Here is a 19328-nt window from a genome sequence, read left to right as displayed (position 1 = left end):
TGTTACTGATAATAAATGCTTGTTTTTATACAATGAAGTTATATCAGAAGAAAAGGGCAACCAAATGAAAACTGTCTGGCAGACAATTTTTTTTTTGTCCCTGCTATCTGGCGATGGCTGTATTATGTTTCACTCACTAGAAGTGGCATAGCAGAACTATTTTCAACAGCACTTGTTTGACTTTGCAGAAGCTTTATTGTTCAATGATTATTGTCCAAACTAAAATCTGATCTGTGCGGAAAATGTTGTTGAAATATAATTCATATTTATATACTGGGGTTTAATTTCTAAGAATCTCTCAAACAAGACGGCTAAACTATTCTCCTTCTGATGCCAAGTATGAGTGGAGTTGCATGTTAAAGAGCCAGACTGCTGTCTCCAAGCATCATGGGTAATGTAGTTTTTGTGTGCTTTTTTTTTTATCAGAGGAGACTTCCGAGGATTGTGAACGACCTCCTCGCTCTTCTTCCAGGCCCGGACTCAACCTTGCTGATCGAGACTTGACTGACAGCAAAAGAACTGACCGTGAGTATACACTAACATTATCCTGGACGGACACACACACACACACACACACAAAACACACACACACAAAAAACACACTATACAACACCCTTGAGCCATAAGCTTCCCTTCTTTACCAAAGTTAGCGTTCATCTCACTCTCCCTCAGATAAGGTTTAAACATGTGTGTGTAACATGTGAATGCTGCTGACTAGCCTCCATGTGACCTGCTTTAATCGCTTCCATCTGACAAAAAGAAAAAGAGAGGGGTGGGGAGAGAGTGAGAAAGAAGGAAAGAGGAAAAACAGAGAGAAAGAGAGGGATAAGTTGAGTGTTGTGGATATTACCAGGCAATGTCCAGGCCCCAGATTATTTTTTAATCAAATCAGTTTGCGTGCTTGTAATTTATAAGCGCCTTGCATTAATCTTTTCTCGTTCTTGTGCCCTCTCAGATGACATATTAATTTTTCATAAGCTCAGGATTAGATGGGGGGGGGCTGTGTATATGTTTTTCTAATATTGCATCCTTGCAACCCTTAAATTAGTTTTCCCCCCTCCTGCATTCTCCCTTCAATTCTTTTTCTCCCCTTTTTCAAGCTCAATTCATCATTTAATTGTTGTCCAATCTGTGACCCTATTGCAAAGGGTCCAAAGTTATGAAAGGTAGAAATGGAGGGGAGGGGGTTGTTAATTTGCTCGTGAGAGTAAAAATGCTGTAATCAGGAAGGGGTAGCAATGTGTGAAAATGATAGTTGGTGTTTGTGTTTGTTTTAAAAAGGTTAAAGGAGAGCACATAACGCTTCTGCCTCATGGTTGCATTTGGGATAACCCCAGCTTTGTTAGATTTGATTTACCCAAATAAGAATTCATATGGTCTTTTTATGTATGAGATGGAAATCCATGGCTGGAGATGAATATTGCATGGAGTCTTTTTTCCTCTGTCATTGCATGGGGTTCTCTTTTTCATTCTTTCTTCCTTTACTAATGGCACTCCCCCCCCCCCCCCCCCCACACACACACACATCTCATACACTCAGACACCTTCCATCTCCCACCCTCTATCCGTCTCAACCGCACGCCTTTTCCGACCATGCCATACCTAGCTCCATAATGTGAGGCTCAATGAGGCAGAAGGAGAGCTGAGTGAGACTGGGGCCTATTAGTTTAGATAGTCATCTATCTTTCAGCTCTATCTCTCTGACATGCCTGTCTGACGGACTGGTGGGGAACCACCATCCATGCATTTACTGCCGCATATTACCACCAGTGTCATTTACCACCACCGCACAAATGCAAAAAGCAAGCCAACAGTGTCCAGATTCATCCCACAATAAAGTGTGCTTACGTATGGGTGTTATTAATTGTAGTTTAGTGGATGCTAGAAATCAGTTGCATGAGGAATTGTATGCAGTGTTTTTGTTTGTATTTCATCATTGGAATTCCCTGGGGTCAGCAGCCAGTTTGGCCCGGAAGCCAGATATGATATTGCTAGTGAGTGTTTTATTTTCCTTTTGGATTAAACAAGGTTTCAGAAAGTGATTGCCATAAAAAGAAAGGGAGCCTGGTGTGTCATAGTGTTGTTATGCTAGGGTTATCATCAGAGGCAGGGCCTTGTTTCTCCTCTCTTTCCAGCTTAAAGTAGTAAGATTTAGCATCTCCTCTCTCAGCCCCAAATCTCTGGCAGGCTTGAAACGTTCAGATCTGTGCATGTGTGTGTTCGTATGGAGATCTCCGGGGAGGGGATTACAGTGTGTCCAAGTGAGCAGTGTGTTTGCGCACTTCATCTTCAAGACCAAGATCCTTTAAACAAAGAGCGTCAGATAGATAGAAAAGGAAAGGGAGACTGAGAATAAGAGAGATATTAGGAGGAGGAGCAAGGAAAGACAGAAATGGCTTTTTCCCTTGCCTCATTTACATTGTCTTTTTAAATCCCATGTCACTTTAGATTAATTATAATCCATGTTACATTTTCCATGCAAATGTCCCCAATGTGGATTACTTCCAGATAGCTTTGTGCCGTGTGTGTAGATGGTGCATGTCACCACCATGGCTCAGGGGCCCACTTCTTATAAATAACCAACTAAACAAAGGCCCCAGCATGTAAATGAGTCTGTTCAAGCAGCCTAAGGAAATTACAGATATCTACCTGCCTCAAATTAGCAAAGAAATTACTCATTGTTCCAACAGTCAAATGTTTTATATTAGTATTGTGTACAGTTTTGAGTTGTGCAGATAAGAGCAAAGCGCATGCTAACAAGATCAGATGTTAAATATTCCATATTAGTTTGTTCACATTCAGAATATTTCAGGTCTTTTTTTCTTATTTGCATGCATCTTGCAAATTTACAGAACTTGAGATGAGGGCTCTGCTTGTTTTCTGTCTCTCCAAGATAAGATTAAAATATATTAAAGATATTAGCATGTTTAATTACATGCCTGTAGCAATTCCTATGTGCGTGTGTGTGTGTGTGTTTTCTATGTAATGACAGCATGCTGTGCATCTCTGACGATTTGTCAAATGTGACAAGGCCATGTTCATATTTATCTCTCTTATCAGCTGGAGCTGGGAGAGAGAATGAGGCGAGTCATTAAAAAACACAAACTAGAAGACAGTTGCTGTTATGGGCCTCTCCTCCTGTCTTTCTCCATCCGAATGTATCTCTCTCCTCTCCGTCTCCCTCCCTTTCTCTCTCTGTCTCTCTCTCTCTTTCCCTTTGGCTACATCTGGGTCTGTTGAGTGCTTCAGTGGGAGTTTGGGGTTCAGAGTGTGTTGCTGTAATGTTATCAGGTGACCGAGGGTCAGCCTAATGCGTAACCTCAGAGCAGTAGGCCAGTAAATCATGCTGGCCAGCCCTCCCTGGTCCATCTTGGCCTGCTCTCCTTCTTAGATTTACTGCTCTGTAACCTTAGCCAGTCTGCCAGGGTTCAGGACAGCTAAATTGAATACTAAATCCAAGCTGCCGCCACCCAGCCTGCTCTCTCTCAAGTTTGTAGGCCTTTCTTATTTTCATCAAATGAAATGTCAGGAATGGAATTTAATTGTCCAGTAGCTTGTACATGTTTCAATGGCATGCTTGTTTGTGTGAAAATCTCATTTGCTGTGCTCGGTTTGCAAAAAAATCCTTACCAATTCTGACACAAAGGGGCAGATTCTAAAACAGATCCACGAGACAAGCATTAGTTGCTAGCCTTTTGAGGAACAATTTGGGACAGAAACATCCTGAGGTGATTGAAGCTACGGGTTCTCCTTCCCGCTCTGATTTTTTTTTATTCCTGGTGTTCCCTCTTAAACTACATTTTATGTGTTTCTCCCTCTGTTGCTCTGTACTTCTCTTCATTTGAGCCCACACTTGGTTGTGAATGTGTGTCTATACACAGCCTTAAACACCATTGACAGTTGCAAATAAAGATGGGTGGTGAGTGTTCTGCTCTCTCCCCCTGCAATGCAAAAGGGCTTGAGTGTCATAAATCACCTTTTGATTTATCTAATCAAGCAAGGGCCTGCTGCATGCAGACATTTGTCATTGGTGCAGGAGGGGGGGTGTCAGGTTTATTCTGCCCCTCCGCTTCACTGGGCTGCAGCTGGCGGAGCCTACATAAGGATGAAGGGATGGAGGGAAGTTGGGAAGAGCAGGAAAAAAGGGAGGAGGAGGAGGGAAAAAAAGGGCAGAGTCAATAAGTGTGGGATGCAGAATCACCCAAACAAAGGAAAATGAGCGTAGACTCTTTTTTTTTTTTTTTTTCCTGCTCCAAATATGTCTCTCTAATTATTTTAGCGATTCATTCACTTTCAAGAGAGTAATAAAATGTGGCCGATTCAGAAACCGGCAGATATTGGGATTTGGCCTCATGTATTTTAGATAGTGTTTGATTAGTGCTTTCCGTTGAATGTATTTGCATTACAGGCCATCTTTTCTTCAAAGGACAGGCTACAATTTTGAACGCCAATCTATGCCTCAAAACGATGTCATTATGCACTCATATGGCTTGCCATTTAAATCTCCTATGTGCCCACAGAGAGAACTGCTCTCTCAACATTCAAGGTTAACCACTTGTTTTACTTAGCTTTGGTGTCATAATTGATGATGGAGGCACTAGGCTGAAGACAAATCTAAATCAGAGGACGCATCTAAATGTTGCACAAGCACATGTGCACGCGCACACACACACACACACACACAGTCACACGAACACACATATATTACACAAATATACATTCACATTCAGTATGACAGTAATCAATAATGATGTGTGGGCTCTTTCCCATCCACATTGTAAATGTGCTTGCAGCCCGTTGTCCAACAGTCTTCTCATCTCCTTTTGCAGGGATGTAATTTAGTTGCAAATGGAGTGAAAGACGGAGACAAAAATTGAAAGTTGAAATTAGAAATGGTCTTAATAAATACGGGAGGTGGAGTGCGGGCTATAGGAAGGTCAGTTTACATGGCGGGGGGCTTCCAGAATAGACCAATCTAACCAATGAAGAGTCAGAGGTCCGTCATGTAATACATAACACACACATATACGTGCACAAAGATCCACACACAAGCCCTGCAGGGGCCATCACAGGCAGTGGAAGACGAGATTACCTCGCTATTCTCAGCTGCAGACCAATTCTTGGATGTTCTTGGAAATTCACATTGTGCCCTTGTGTTTTTTTTCTCATCTCTCTCTCTTTTTCTTTCTTCCCTCCCTCCCTCTCCCTTGTCACTTTCCTTGACAGGCCAATATTTCAGGCTCCAGATATAGGGGATTACAAATAAAATAAGTGGAACGCCTACTTAATGCAACAGAATTAAAATGCATGAACGGGCCACAGGAATTGATATGCACCCAATACAAACACGAGCCACAGAATAATATGAAATACAAAATGTTTTTTTTCAGCCCCCCTCTCCATGTATCAGTGCTTTGATTTCCCTTTTTTTCCATTTGTGCATCTAGCGTGAAGCGTTGATTCGCAAGAGTGAGGCTCACATATTGCCTTGAGTGACCAGATGAGGGAGGGGAAGCAAGAGAGGGGGATGATGGCTTAGGGAGAATGAAGAAAGAGCAAGAGATGGAGAAAAAGAGGGAGGGAGAGTTGCTGTTGCCATGTCTTTGTTTTGCGTCGAGTGGTTAAATTGCAGTGGCAGAGTATAGCCGGGGCTGCACAACCTGTATCTAAGGATGAGGCTAATGAAAGATTTATCAGCAGCCGCAGCATTTACTAAACGCAACCAGAGGCTGAGCTCCACACTCCGAGCTCTGTTGTTAACCTCACACACGCTTACACCTACACATACACATACAAACACATGCATGCTGCTCACACTTTACCACCAGCCGTGACCAAGCCCCGAAAATTTAGCATCTTGTACTGATAGAGAAGTTGTCGAGGCAGCTGGGGAAATGTATATGAACTAATGAAGTGTATAATATTACCATAACATTTAATGTATGACATGCTGTGATAATGAGCCTGCCTGAGTTTTCTCCATTTCACATGTCCTCAGGGCAGAAACACTTCAGTGTATATGAATGTGAATGATTCAGCTCATGCTTGTGCACACACTTATGTTGCCATCAATGTCGCTCAGAATATTAATTTGGTTGATTACATTAACTTATTTAATCCACTATATAGGCATTAGTAGTCTTTTGATCATGGAGAAAACTGGGACTGAAACAATATACTGTATTTTCATATATTATATTGTACATCTCTGAATCACGAGAAACAGACACACATATTTATTTCTGTCAATTTACAGGACTTCTTTGTAATGAAAATATTATTGCACGAGGACCTTTACCTCAATCCTCTAAAATATCGCATCTGAATAGATATTGTTTTTAGCAATCATTATGTGCGTGTATGTGTGTAAGAATATAAAAACAATTCATTGTATGATAGGTTCTGGAAATAATTTAAAAAAAAAAAATCAAAAGTTTAATGGTAATGGTCCTATTCTCTCTCTTTTCCTCCCCTCATCTCCTTCCAGGAGCCAATGTCACATCAAAAGAAATTGCTGGACCAAATGCCATGGTTAAACATTCACTCCTACCCGATCAGCAAATTGAAAGCCCACCCAAAAGGCCCAAGTCTGCTGAGGCGAAGAACTCTGCCAGTGAGCAGGTAAGGGCTTCTACAACTTCAGTCGGAAACTGATTGTCATGCACTCCAACGTGCTCTATAGAAACTCAGTGTTATTCTACTTTATCCTTGACATGGTGAAGATGTACCGAGGCTGACCATTGGATTTGATACTGATTTGACTCTTCCAGATAAAGTACAGTACAGTTGCTCATTTAGTTTTATGTGCATATTTTTAGAGTGGACAAGTCGTATTCAGGTTTGAATACTTTGTTGGGGTAAAAGTATAATGCGCTAATAGCTAATGAGGCAGGTTCTCCATAAGCACTAATGAAATCTAACCTTCAATGTCACTGTGTATAAGCTAATGGGAAGATACTCATGAACTGTACAGAGAAGAAATGCAAAGCTAAGCATTTAACAATTGCTGGCGCCAGCTTTCTCTCAAAGGGTTAAACGCAAGCCCACCATTCCCTCCATGACAGAGCTTTTTAATATCAAGCACAATGCGCCAGTCTTTATGTTCTTAAGTGGAATACCTGGACTACCCTTATGCCTCCCTCCCTGCTTCATTCCCCCTTTTTGCATCTCTTTAAATTATATGTGTTTTTAAATTAGATTATGAAGTATTAGCTTGTCTAGTTCTGGGCCCTGCAAGGAGGGAAGACTTTGTCATTTCAGAAATGGATTCTATTAAGACAGGTGGTGGGGAGGCAGCTATGTTTGAAGTACTCCCTGTAATGAGGGCAAAGCGTAGCCTGGGAGAGTACACACCTTTGTCATCTGTAATCAACTGATTAAAAATTCTGGCCAGTCGTGTTGTCTGCTAATAAAATTGCATGACTTGAGACTTAAGTGAATTACACAAAATATGGTTGATCTATATTTTCTAAGTTAAGTTAGGTATAGTGGGGAACGTGGTAGGAGGTAAGTGAGCAAGTGAAGTAAAGCCATAAAGGAGGACTGGAGAGCCTTATAACAATTCAATTTGATTTGGCAATTGCATTGTTATTTCTAGCTTTAACAATGTTGTACATACTTTTCTCACACTTGAAAAAGTCTGTGCTTTCTTATAAGAATGTATGTATACAGTTGGTTTTTTTTTCTGAAGCGAATACTGTGGACTCAACTAAGCTGCTGTCTCAGATTCATTAAGAGCACGTTCATAACCCAGTTCTTGTGTATGTTTTCAATATAAACAGAATTTAATTACATTTCTCAATTATATCTCTTACACCTACTAAGCTGCTTAATATATAATCTTGTTTTTTTCAGGTTCAGCAATGCCCTTATTGCAACTACAGCAGTAAAGATGCAAACCGTATGCAGCTTCATGTGATGTCCCAGCATTCCATGCAGCCAGTGATCCGCTGCCCACTGTGCCAGGATGTGCTAAGCAACAAGATTCACTTGCAGCTGCATCTCACCCACCTTCACAGTGTGGCACCTGACTGTGTGGAAAAGCTGATAATGACAGTATGTAAAAGCAGCGATTATAAGTAATGTGTATGTGTGTGAGTCTGTGTGTCTGCATTTTGTGTTTAGAAACTATATTCATGAAACAGCTAGTAAAGCTAATATTTTTGATATTTTTTCACCACTGTCTGTCATATGAAGCAATAAATGTTTGCAAAAAATACCTTACTTAATTGCTCACCAGAGAGCGGGAAGCCAATTTCATCAAGGTGATTAGAAAGACAAGGCGTAATGACGTTTCCTCATTTATGTGTCCTAAAGCTGCTACCATACAACTTGATTTTTCCTCACTATTGTGACAAAAAGATATCTTTCATCTCCATAGGTGGTGGGACCTGACACAACATCACCAAACAATATGATACCTCCCCAAACTGGACAAAACAAAGGACTTTCTTTAATGGATTCCTCTTCTCTTATTGACATGTCAGGAAAGTCACAAGGTAAACAGAAGGTCATACTCATGCATTTATTTCATTCATTGTTGTTTCAAGATTCAAATGTTTATGGTACAAATTTACTGCATTAAGACAAATACATGAAGAAACCATTAATTGTTTTCACTAAATTGTGCACTGGTCTATTGCTGTAACTAATTATTTAAAACTATTGACTTGCTCTAGGAAACACTTCAAAAGAAGATTTAACCTGTCAAGACAAGAATGAATTGGACATGCAAGGTGAGGAACTCAAGCCCCCGAAGGAGGCTTCAGAGGCCCCAGACTGGAAGAGAGCCAGTGGGTTAGGACATGACAGCAAATCCCCTGACACCCTACAGGACCATCTCAGTGAGCTCCAGAGGCTTCAGCAGCAACAACAGCAGCTTTCAGTGTCTGATCGCCATGTCTACAAATATCGCTGCAATCACTGCAGTCTGGCCTTCAAGACAATGCAGAAGCTTCAAATACATTCCCAGTACCATGCTATCAGAGCAGCCACTATGTGCAGCCTGTGCCAGCGCAGCTTCAGGACATTCCTGGCCCTAAGGAAGCATTTGGAAAACGGGCACCCTGAACTTAGTGAAGCTGAGGTTCAGCAGCTCATTGGAAATCTCCCTGTGAATGGAGATATAACTGAGAGCGAAGCCAGAGCCTTAGAAGAGGCTCAAGCCTTTGAACATGACTTGGATAAAGATGATGAACTGGACCAGGAAGAGAAACCAAGTCCAACAGGAAGTGACAGCAGTTCTCTATTAGATGACATGGGTACAGAACCTAAACGAACCCTACCATTTCGGAAAGGGCCCAACTTTACAATGGAAAAATTCTTGGACCCTTCTCGGCCTTACAAATGCACAGTATGTAAGGAGTCCTTCACTCAGAAGAATATCCTACTTGTTCACTATAATTCAGTTTCCCATCTACACAAGTTGAAAAAGGTCCTTCAAGAGGCATCAAGTCCAGTTCCACAAGAAACAGGCAACAGCATAGACAACAAACCATTCAAATGCAATATTTGCAATGTTGCCTACAGCCAAAGCTCTACACTTGAAATTCATATGAGGTCTGTACTCCATCAGACCAAAGCCAGAACCGCAAAAACTGAAATAAGTGGGAACAGCAGTAGCAGTATCACCGGTACCAGTGGCCCAGTAACTGCAAAAAGTCCCTCTCCAAACATACAAGGAAACAACAGCAACTCAGATACAGCTAGAAGTGGGACTCCCTCTGCTAACAAAGAAAATACTGTGGAGGCCAAAGAACCCAATAGCAGCAGCAGCAACACAAAACAAACAACTACTGACCATGTTTCAGCACAAACAAGCAGTCATCAGTCTGCCCAGTCCTCAGCCCAACTGCAAATGCAACTTCAACATGAGCTCCAGCAACAGGCTGCCTTTTTTCAGCCTCAGTTCCTTAATCCAGCTTTTTTTCCCCATTTCCCCATGACCCCAGAAGCATTGTTACAGTTTCAGCAGCCCCAGTTCCTCTTCCCCTTCTACATACCAGGGGCGGAATTCAACCTTAGCCCGGAGCTTGCCTTGCATTCAGCGGCAGCTTTTGGAATGCCCAGTCTTACTGGATCATTCCTTGAAGATCTGAAGCAGCAGATGCAACAGCAGCATCAGCTGCAACAGGCCCAGCAACAGGCTCAACAGCAACAACAGCAACAGCAACAAGTCTCTCAGACACAGTCACAGATACAGCAGCAGAAGAGCCAGCAACTGCATAATCACAAAACCAAATTGGAGTCCAGCAATGTTTCTGGCTCAGAAATTCAGATATTAAGAGAAGTAGAAGACCACCTTGAAAAAAAAGAAAATAGAACAAAACTCGAGAATGGAGGTGATGCATTAAGTGATGGAAATAAAGAAAGCAAAGAGATTAAAAAGTCAAAGTTTCCAGAGCCATTGATTCCTCCTCCACGTATTGTGTCAGGAGCAAGGGGCAATGCAGCGAAAGCCCTGCTGGAGAATTTTGGATTTGAGCTGGTCATCCAATACAATGAAAATAGACAGAAGAACCAAAAGAAAAATAAAGATGGAGCTGAACTAGTGGAAATGAAAACTGATAAGCTTGAGTGTGGGATGTGTGGCAAGCTCTTCTCCAATATGCTTATTCTTAAAAGCCACCAGGAGCATGTGCATAGCCAGTTTTTCCCTTATGTGGAGCTTGAAAAGTTTGCTCAGCAATACAGAGAGGCATATGACAAACTATATCCCATAAACCCTGCTTCCCCCGAGACTCCACCACCACCACCACCGCCACCACCTCCCCCACCGCCACCCCCTACCCCCACCCAAGTACCAGTCCCTCAGCCCTCTTCCACTTCAATGACAAAACCCCAAACTCCGACATCTTCACCAATCCCTGCCCCGCACCAAACCTCACACCAACCTGCTCACCAGCCACCACTACCACAGCCACCACCCCCTCCTCCACCACCATCTGCACCTTCAGCTCCTCCCCAAGTCCAGCTTCCAGTACCTTTGGATCTGCCTCTTTTCCCACCTTTAATGATGCAATCTGTCCAACATCCAGGCTTGCCCCCTCAGCTGGCCCTCCAGCTGCCGACTATGGACTCTCTCTCCACAGATCTTACACAACTCTGCCAGCAACAATTGGGCCTTGATCCAAACTTCCTCCGCCAGTCCCAATTTAAGCGACCACGCACCCGGATCACTGACGATCAGCTAAAAATCCTCCGTGCTAACTTTGACATCAACAATTCTCCCAATGAAGAACAAATTCAAGAGATGTCAGAGAAGTCTGGCTTGCCCCAGAAAGTCATAAAGCACTGGTTCCGTAACACACTCTTTAAAGAGAGACAGCGGAGTAAAGACTCCCCCTACAATTTTAGTATTCCCCCTATTACTACATTGGAAGATATTCGAATGGAGCCCCAACTCAGTACACAGGAATACTGCAGAGGTGACAGTGGCATCAACAAGAGGTCCTCCAGAACCAGATTCACTGATTACCAGTTAAGGGTGCTCCAAGATTTTTTTGACACTAATGCCTACCCAAAAGATGATGAAATTGAGCAGCTCTCAACTGTACTAAATCTACCTACCCGGGTGATCGTGGTCTGGTTCCAAAATGCACGCCAAAAAGCTCGGAAGAGCTATGAGAATCAGGCAGATAGTAAGGATTGTGAGAAAAAGGAGTTGACTAATGAGAGATACATCAGAACAAGTAACATGCAGTATCAATGTAAGAAGTGCAACATTGTGTTCCCACGCATCTTTGACCTTATTACTCACCAGAAGAAGCAGTGCTACAAGGACGAAGATGAGGAGGGAAATGAGGAAAACTCCTCTGAAGACTACATAGATTGCGCTGAACAATGCCCATCTAAGGCTATCCAACAAGGATTAGAGGCGCCAAAACAATCCCATGGAACAGCCAGCAGTTCTGGATCAAGTTCTCCTGTGATGGTCTCCCCTCGAGCCAGCATGGGAAAAACCTCTCCCAAGCCTGATTTCGCTTCTGAAACTGAACCTAAACAAACTGAGACTGCCCCCTCCCCTGTAGTCAAGTCACTTCCAGAACCTCGACCATCTAAGGCTTGCACACCCCAGCCAACTCCTCAAAAAACACCCCAGGCTCCAATGGCAAGACCCCATTCTCAGCCACAGGCAGCTACAGTGCCCTCCAGTCCTCTCTCACTGGCTCTTTCCTCACTGACAAACAGCCTTCCTCACCAGATGCTTCAGTACCAGTGTGACCAGTGCAAGATTGCATTTCCAACTGTGGAGTTATGGCAAGAGCACCAGCACATGCATTTCTTGGCTGCTCAAAACCAATTTCTTCATTCACAGTTCCTTGAAAGACCAATTGACATGCCCTATATGATATTTGACCCAAACAACCCAATGATGACTAGCCAGTTATTATCAGGAGGCCTTTCCCAAATCCCCTCTCAGGGTAGCTCTGGTTTAAATTCTGCTGCAGGGTCCGGGTCATTGAAGAGAAAACTGGATGATAAAGATGAAGGCACTAATGATAAAGATGGAGGAAACAGTAGTGAAGAGCAACACAGAGATAAACGCTTGAGAACAACCATTACACCAGAACAACTTGAGATTCTATATGATAAATACCTACTTGATTCCAACCCCACAAGGAAGATGTTGGACCATATCGCCCGAGAGGTTGGCTTGAAAAAGCGGGTTGTGCAAGTTTGGTTCCAAAACACTCGCGCTAGAGAGAGAAAGGGGCAGTTCAGGGCCATAGGGCCCTCCCAATCCCATAAAAAATGTCCATTTTGCAGGGCATTGTTCAAGGCAAAGTCTGCTCTTGATAGTCACATACGATCTAGACACTGGCATGAGGCTAAGCAGGCAGGCTTTAGTTTACCACCCAGCCCAATGATGAATCAAGACAATGAAAGAGGTGAAAGCCCAAAGTACAATTTCTTTGACTTCTCACAGCTTCCTACCAAGACTGAGCCAAATGACTATGAGTTGCCTGCATCGTCCTCAACACCTATCAAACCATCTGAGGCACAAGTAAAAAACTTCTTAAGCCCTTCATCATTAAAAGCTGAAAACTGTGATGAAACTGATGGGCCAAATGTTAATTCAGCAGAAGCATCAGCTTATGATCTTAGCAAGATGGACTTTGATGAGACATCATCTATTAATACAGCCATTAGTGATGCTACAACTGGAGACGAAGGTAATAACAATGAGGTTGAGAGCTTTACAACCAACGGAGGGGACAAGTTGAGTGACAGCAAGAGCGGCATATTGGGAAACTCTGATGGTGGCAATGACCGGTTCCAATTTAGCATGGTCAGTCCTGCCCTCAGCTTCTCTGGAAAAGACTGTGATTCTTACTTTAACTCAAGAGATGATGAAATGGATGAGAACAACGACAGGAGTGAATCATCAAGCCTTGCTGATCCCAGTTCCCCAAGTCCCTTTGGGTCATCTAACCCCTTTAGCAAGTCAGGTAAAGGCAACAATGGTGGTGATAGGCAAGGACACAAACGATTCAGGACTCAAATGAGTAACCTGCAACTTAAAGTCCTCAAAGCTTGTTTCAGTGACTACCGCACTCCTACAATGCAAGAGTGTGAAATGCTTGGTAACGAGATTGGACTCCCCAAGCGTGTAGTCCAGGTGTGGTTCCAAAATGCAAGAGCTAAAGAAAAGAAATTCAAGATAAACATTGGAAAGCCATTCATGATAAGTCAAGGTTCACCGGAGGGGCCGAGGCCCGAGTGTACATTGTGTGGTGTGAAGTACACTGCCCGGATGTCTATCCGAGACCACATTTTCTCCAAACAGCACATCACCAAAGTGCAAGAAACCCTGGGAAACCAGGTGGATAGAGAAAAGGACTACCTAGCACCAACCACTGTCCGACAGCTGATGGCTCAGCAAGAGCTGGACCGCATGAAGAAAGCTGGCGAAGGACTCAGTTTACCTGGCCAGCAGCAACAGACTGCAGTGGACAACACTAATGCACTTCATGGCCTTAGCCTGCCCTCAGGCTACCCAGGGATATCTGGCCTTCCGCCAGTGCTTCTTCCTGGGGTCAATGGGCCATCATCACTTCCTGTTTTCCCACCCAACACACCTGGTGAGTTAGTATGACAAAAAGTAAAGTAAAATGTGTAGACTAGAAGCTTTATGAACTCATCTTCATCATGCACTATTTTATTCTACTATACTACTGTTTATTCTGTATCACAGTGGAATTTGTCTAAAAGTCCTATTTTTAAAAACTTTTAAAATTGAAAGTGGGTGGACATAGTGCATGCATAATGTCATCGTATGAGATGGATCGATAATTCAGAGGTTTCTTACAACAAATCTATATTTATCATGGTTTTTTGTTTGTTTGTTTGTTCGTTTGTTTTTTGTCTTTGTGTTTTGTTCTTCTCCTAATTGCAGGTTAGGTATATTTATATTATAATGTACTGGCAGACTGAAGTTACCATAAAGCGCATGTGACAGTTTTGATCCATAACAAAACCAAGATTCAGCCAGAGATCAATTAAATATCATTATCTTGTCATGCAAACAAAATATCCACATTGACTTGGGGCTGAATAATTAAATATTGAATATTTCCATATTTATATACCACTGTATTTCAGCTTTAGCATCTCCCGGTGCTGGCATGCTTGGGTTCCCTACACCAGCCACCCCATCTCCTGCCATGTCTCTCAGCACTACCCCAACCAAGACTCTTCTGCAGACTCCTCCTCCTCCTCCTCCACCTCCTCCTCCTCCTCCTGTTCCCTCCACACCTTTGGCAGCAGTAAATCATACAGAGCAGCAAGGTAAAGATTCAGAGAGAGACAACAGTAAGAAACCAGGAGACAAGCCACCTCAGATGAAGGTGAAGGGCAGCGAGAATGAGAGCATTTCACGCCCTGAGACCCCCAGCATGGCCAAGAAAAGGGAGAAACCAGCTTCGGGGAAACCAGGAAATGAGACTGCACTGGACACCACGAAGCTTCAGGCACTTCAGAATGCTCTTGCCGCAGGTGATCCCAGCTCTTTCTTGGGGGGGCAATTCCTGCCCTACTTTCTTCCTGGATTCCCCAACTGCTTTTCCCCCCAGCTTCCTAGAGGGGTCCAAACAGGGGGATACTTCCCACCACTGTGTGGAATGGAAAGCCTGTTTCCATACGGTCCAGCGGCAGTACCACAGGCTGCCATGGCCGCTGGTCTCTCTCCAACTGCTCTTCTGCAGCAGTATCAGCAGTACCAGCAGTCCCTCCAGGATTCACTGCAGAAGCAACAACAGCAGCAGCAGAAACAACTTGAGCAACAGCAGAAGCAACAACAGCAGCAGCAGCAGCAGCAGCAAAAAACAACCCCCTTGAAAACACCCCAGAGCATACAGAGTACCACAACCAACTCTTTCAAACCAAAAGAATCAAGAGATGCTAAGGATGACACCAACACAGGCTCTTCAATAGAAAGCACAAAAGAAGAACCGAAATCAGAAACCAAAAGTACCACAGAATTTCCAGACGCTTTTATTGTACCGTCCATCAAGCATGAGTTTATATGCAGGAAGTGTCAGATGATTTTTGCTGACGAAGATTCAGTGGTGCGTCATCAGAAGTCCCTCTGTTACTTCGGACATCCTTTTACTGACCCGCAAGAGATGGTGCTTCGAAAAGCAGTGAGCAACTACACTTGTGTTGCCTGCAATGTGGTTGTTAACGGGAATGAAGCACTTGGCCAACACCTTCAGTCGAGCTTGCACAAAGAGAAAACAATCAAACAAGCAATGAGAAATGCCAAAGAGCATACTAGATTATTACCTCACTCTGTCTGCTCCCCTACTCCTAACACCACATCTACCTCGCAGTCTGCAGCTTCTTCTAATAACACCTTTCCTCATCTCTCTCGCTTGTCCATGAAGTCCTGGCCAAATGTCCTGTTCCAGGCCAACACAGCCCGGAAAGCTGCTTCCTCCTCCCCGTCTGCCTCTCCTCCCCCTCCCCTCTCCTCACCGTCAACGGTTACCTCAACTTCCTGCAGCACCTCAGGGGTTCCAACCTCACTACCCACCGAGAGTTGTTCAGATGAGTCTGACAATGAGCTAAGCCAGAAGCTGGATGACTTAGATAACGCGTTGGAAGTCCAGGCTAAGCCGGCCTCTGGCCTAGACGCGAGCTTCAGTAGTATCAGAATGGATATGTTCAGTGTGTAGGAGTGACAAAAGGATCCCTTGCTTAAAGAAAAAAATAAGACTTTTTAAACTGCAGTTCCAAAGTTTCTCTTAACCCAAAAAATTACAGTACCAAATGATTGACTCAGGATTGTTTTTCCCATATTGATATGCTGGCAAGATATTGATTGATTTTTGTTATGGACAGAACTGTTGCAGATGCTTGACTGAGCTTATATTGTATACAAAAACATGGAGTAGGAAAAAATCCCACAGGCTCCCTTGGGGGGGCTTGTTTCAAGCCAAAAACTCTCACGATAGCAAATTGCACCTCAGCTGGATTGTTTTCCAAATGCTAGCATGTACTGTATGGGATGACGATCCAGAACCCTCAAAGAGAATCTCTCTTAGTTTAGATAGGTGTAATTCAGTAGCTTTAAATTCTCAGGTCAGAACATAACATTTCTCATTTGTTAAAGCAGCAACAAGCCTGGGTACACTTGGCTTATAACCAAAACATGTCAAGCTTTATTGGACGCATTTCCTTGGTGTGTATAGAGTACCAAGAGACGATATAACTGTTACAATGGACGATGTGCATATCCTTTTAGTTTTGCCCGACAAAGACAGTATGGTTTTGCCATTGAGGGAATTTAGAATGGTGATATAAATGTGTATGATGCCCCTGTGTTTGCCAGTTTGTATTACAACAAGCTGTATCTATTTCCCAACCCCTTTATTCTTGTAGTATATACTAATCTGTGCCAACTCTTACCTTCTCACTTTTACCTCTGCTCACATCCTTTTCTGAAGAGGTAATAACTCTAGTTTTGATAGACTCTCTCGGATTATGTGAATATAACATTTTTTCATTTGTGAATTGCTGTACTGTTACGGTACCTGCTTGTGTCTGGACTTATAGTGCACTTATTTTGTTTTTATTCGACTTTTTATCATTTGAGTAGGCCATTTGTTAATTTAATAGATTTTTTTTTTTTTTTCTGTTTGTATGTGTTTGTGTTTTAATTATTATTTGTGTCAATTGCAGCAGCATATTGGTCCATATTTGTTACAGGATTGATGCCTAACAATCTAGAGACCTATTTAACAATTGGTGCATCCATGAAAGCAGTACTGTATACTTGAAACTGTTAAGGTACAAGTTGGTCACAATGTTAAAAAGGTATGATCATTTGCTATACGTTTGCAAATATGCTGCTTTAAAGGGGGGGCAACAGCATTTGTGTTGTATATTTAAACATTTTCATGTACTTATAACAGTGTTACACCTAAATGCTGCCATTTAGTGCATAGTTTGATGTCCTCCCATCGATTCTCTGGGCACTTCTGATGATCTACAGTTAAAGTCAAGATTTTAATTTTTCCACACTTGGTGATTTCAACATTGCGAAGTATTACCTTACAAAATTTTGCTGCTACTGTGTAATTTTATTTTGCTTGCCATAAATTCTCTGACTTCTACCAGACAAATACTGATCCACAAATTGCTTTGCTTTGCTTTTTTGATATAATTTCATTATTTTGCTGTGGAACTAAGAATGTGAAAGTTGTCAAAGGGTGTTCAATTTTTTAAGAATCACTTTCTTGTTTGGTAATTGAAACCAATGTGATTCATTCCAAAGTAACAGAAGGCTATTTGTATGAAAGAAAAAGGCTTGTGAACAAAGAAAGCAAAGCTGTTGTACATATTCATAGTTGGCTGTGCATGGTACAAATTTATTAATATGAAGAAATGCAAAAATGTATTGCTTTTGGTATTTCCTATTCTGAGATGAGCAAGTAGCATGTAATGCAACTGTTTGACAGATTAAATCAAATCATGCTTAGTTATTGTTTCAAACAATGAAATCAAGTAACATTTCCTCTTATGTTTTATTATTGTAAATGTGTTTGTTTGTTTTTTTTTCAAAGTTTTAAAGCAATTTGTCATTTTTTGATTTTCTGTGTGAGCTTTTTTAAATGTCATTATTTGGATTTTTAGTATTTTAACATTTACTTTAATCCTGAAGACACTTTTCGATTGTGTTTCATAAGAGACATCCTGGCCTCCCAAGGTGCAATTCTGCCATTGTACAAACATGAGCGACTGTCCTGATTCCAAAGGCTTTCACAACTCTGGCTTTTTGCCTTTCCCCACTCCGTGGCTCAGCATTTTAAGACTGAACTTGTCAGCTAGCATCATGTGCTAAGATGTTAGCATCAGACAGGACGCTTTCCACACCAAGGACTGGTAAAAGCTAACAAACCAACAAAAAGGATGGTCCAACAATATAACTGTACATAGATATTGCAACTGCACAGCAGCCAAAAACAAATAAAAACAAAAAAACAAAAACAAAAAAGAACTTTTAAAAAAAATGGATGGATTGTGTCATGTTTATGGGACAGCCTTCAAAAGGTTGAAATTGGAATTGTTCTTCTGGATGTCAAAGGGATTTTCATGGCGCAATCATATCCTACACAATATGTACTCTTCAACATCTGGGTTACATAGGAAATGCACCCTGAGGTTTTATTAAGAAGAAGCCCCTATGGCTAAAACTTTAAATAAACTAAACCAAAAATGTTATTGATGTTTTATATATAGAGAGTAGTTGCATTAGTTTTTGTTACTGTACTGTTTGAGGTCTCAACTGTACCGTATCACGGTAATAACATGGTTTTGAAACCTTTTTTTTTTCTTTTTTTAATTTTGTCACAGACCTGTTGTCATAGTTGAAATGACGTTTATTGTAGATGGTATTTGAACAACTTCTGGAAATAGTTCATCAAGTATGTTTGTTGCTCATTGTTGTGATACATTAAAAACTGTATCTGCAAACCACTTTCGTCTCATCAAATATTCTTGATTTCCTTTTTACTCTGTAATGTATATTTTGCGATCATCCTCTTCATTTTATTTTCAGCACATCCCATTAACATTTTGCTTTAAGCTTATTTATGAATATGCAAAAATGTGACTTTTCAAGTCTTAATACAGTATTTGAGAGCTTTATTTCACAGCTGGACAAATTGTAAGAATTTATGTGATTCATTATGCTATGTGTTATGCTATGAAATCATAGAGTAGCATGGAATGTTCCCTGACTGAATATTAGATGTCACTAAATTTGACAGTCATTTTCAGAAACCTGTTACCATCAAGCATATTTACAGTTAATTTCTGTTTCT

At 41.9% G+C, this 19328-nt stretch overlaps 1 protein-coding gene across 2 annotated transcripts in view; it reads left to right on the top strand.

Annotated features, from left to right (window-relative positions):
- The window catches only part of zfhx4 (zinc finger homeobox 4), a 109956-nt gene extending 90975 nt beyond the window's left edge, over positions 1-18981 (top strand). For both annotated transcript variants that reach the window (XM_086151378.1, XM_086151377.1), the window contains exons 7-12: positions 427-525; positions 6488-6621; positions 7855-8055; positions 8381-8498; positions 8679-14084; positions 14605-18981. In XM_086151378.1, the coding sequence (XP_086007504.1) occupies positions 427-525; positions 6488-6621; positions 7855-8055; positions 8381-8498; positions 8679-14084; positions 14605-16178 (7532 nt within the window). In that variant the 3' untranslated portion in view covers positions 16179-18981. The remainder of the gene's footprint in view (positions 1-426; positions 526-6487; positions 6622-7854; positions 8056-8380; positions 8499-8678; positions 14085-14604) is intronic.
- Positions 18982-19328: the final 347 nt, after the last annotated feature.

Source organism: Fistularia commersonii, chromosome 8 (assembly GCF_037954325.1).
Source record: "Fistularia commersonii isolate RoL2024-O1a breed Wild chromosome 8, RoL_Fcom_v1.0, whole genome shotgun sequence".
NCBI classification, from domain to species: domain Eukaryota; kingdom Metazoa; phylum Chordata; class Actinopteri; order Syngnathiformes; family Fistulariidae; genus Fistularia; species Fistularia commersonii.
Note: the sequence above shows the minus strand (reverse complement) of the source record. Positions and strands in the feature narration are given on the sequence as shown.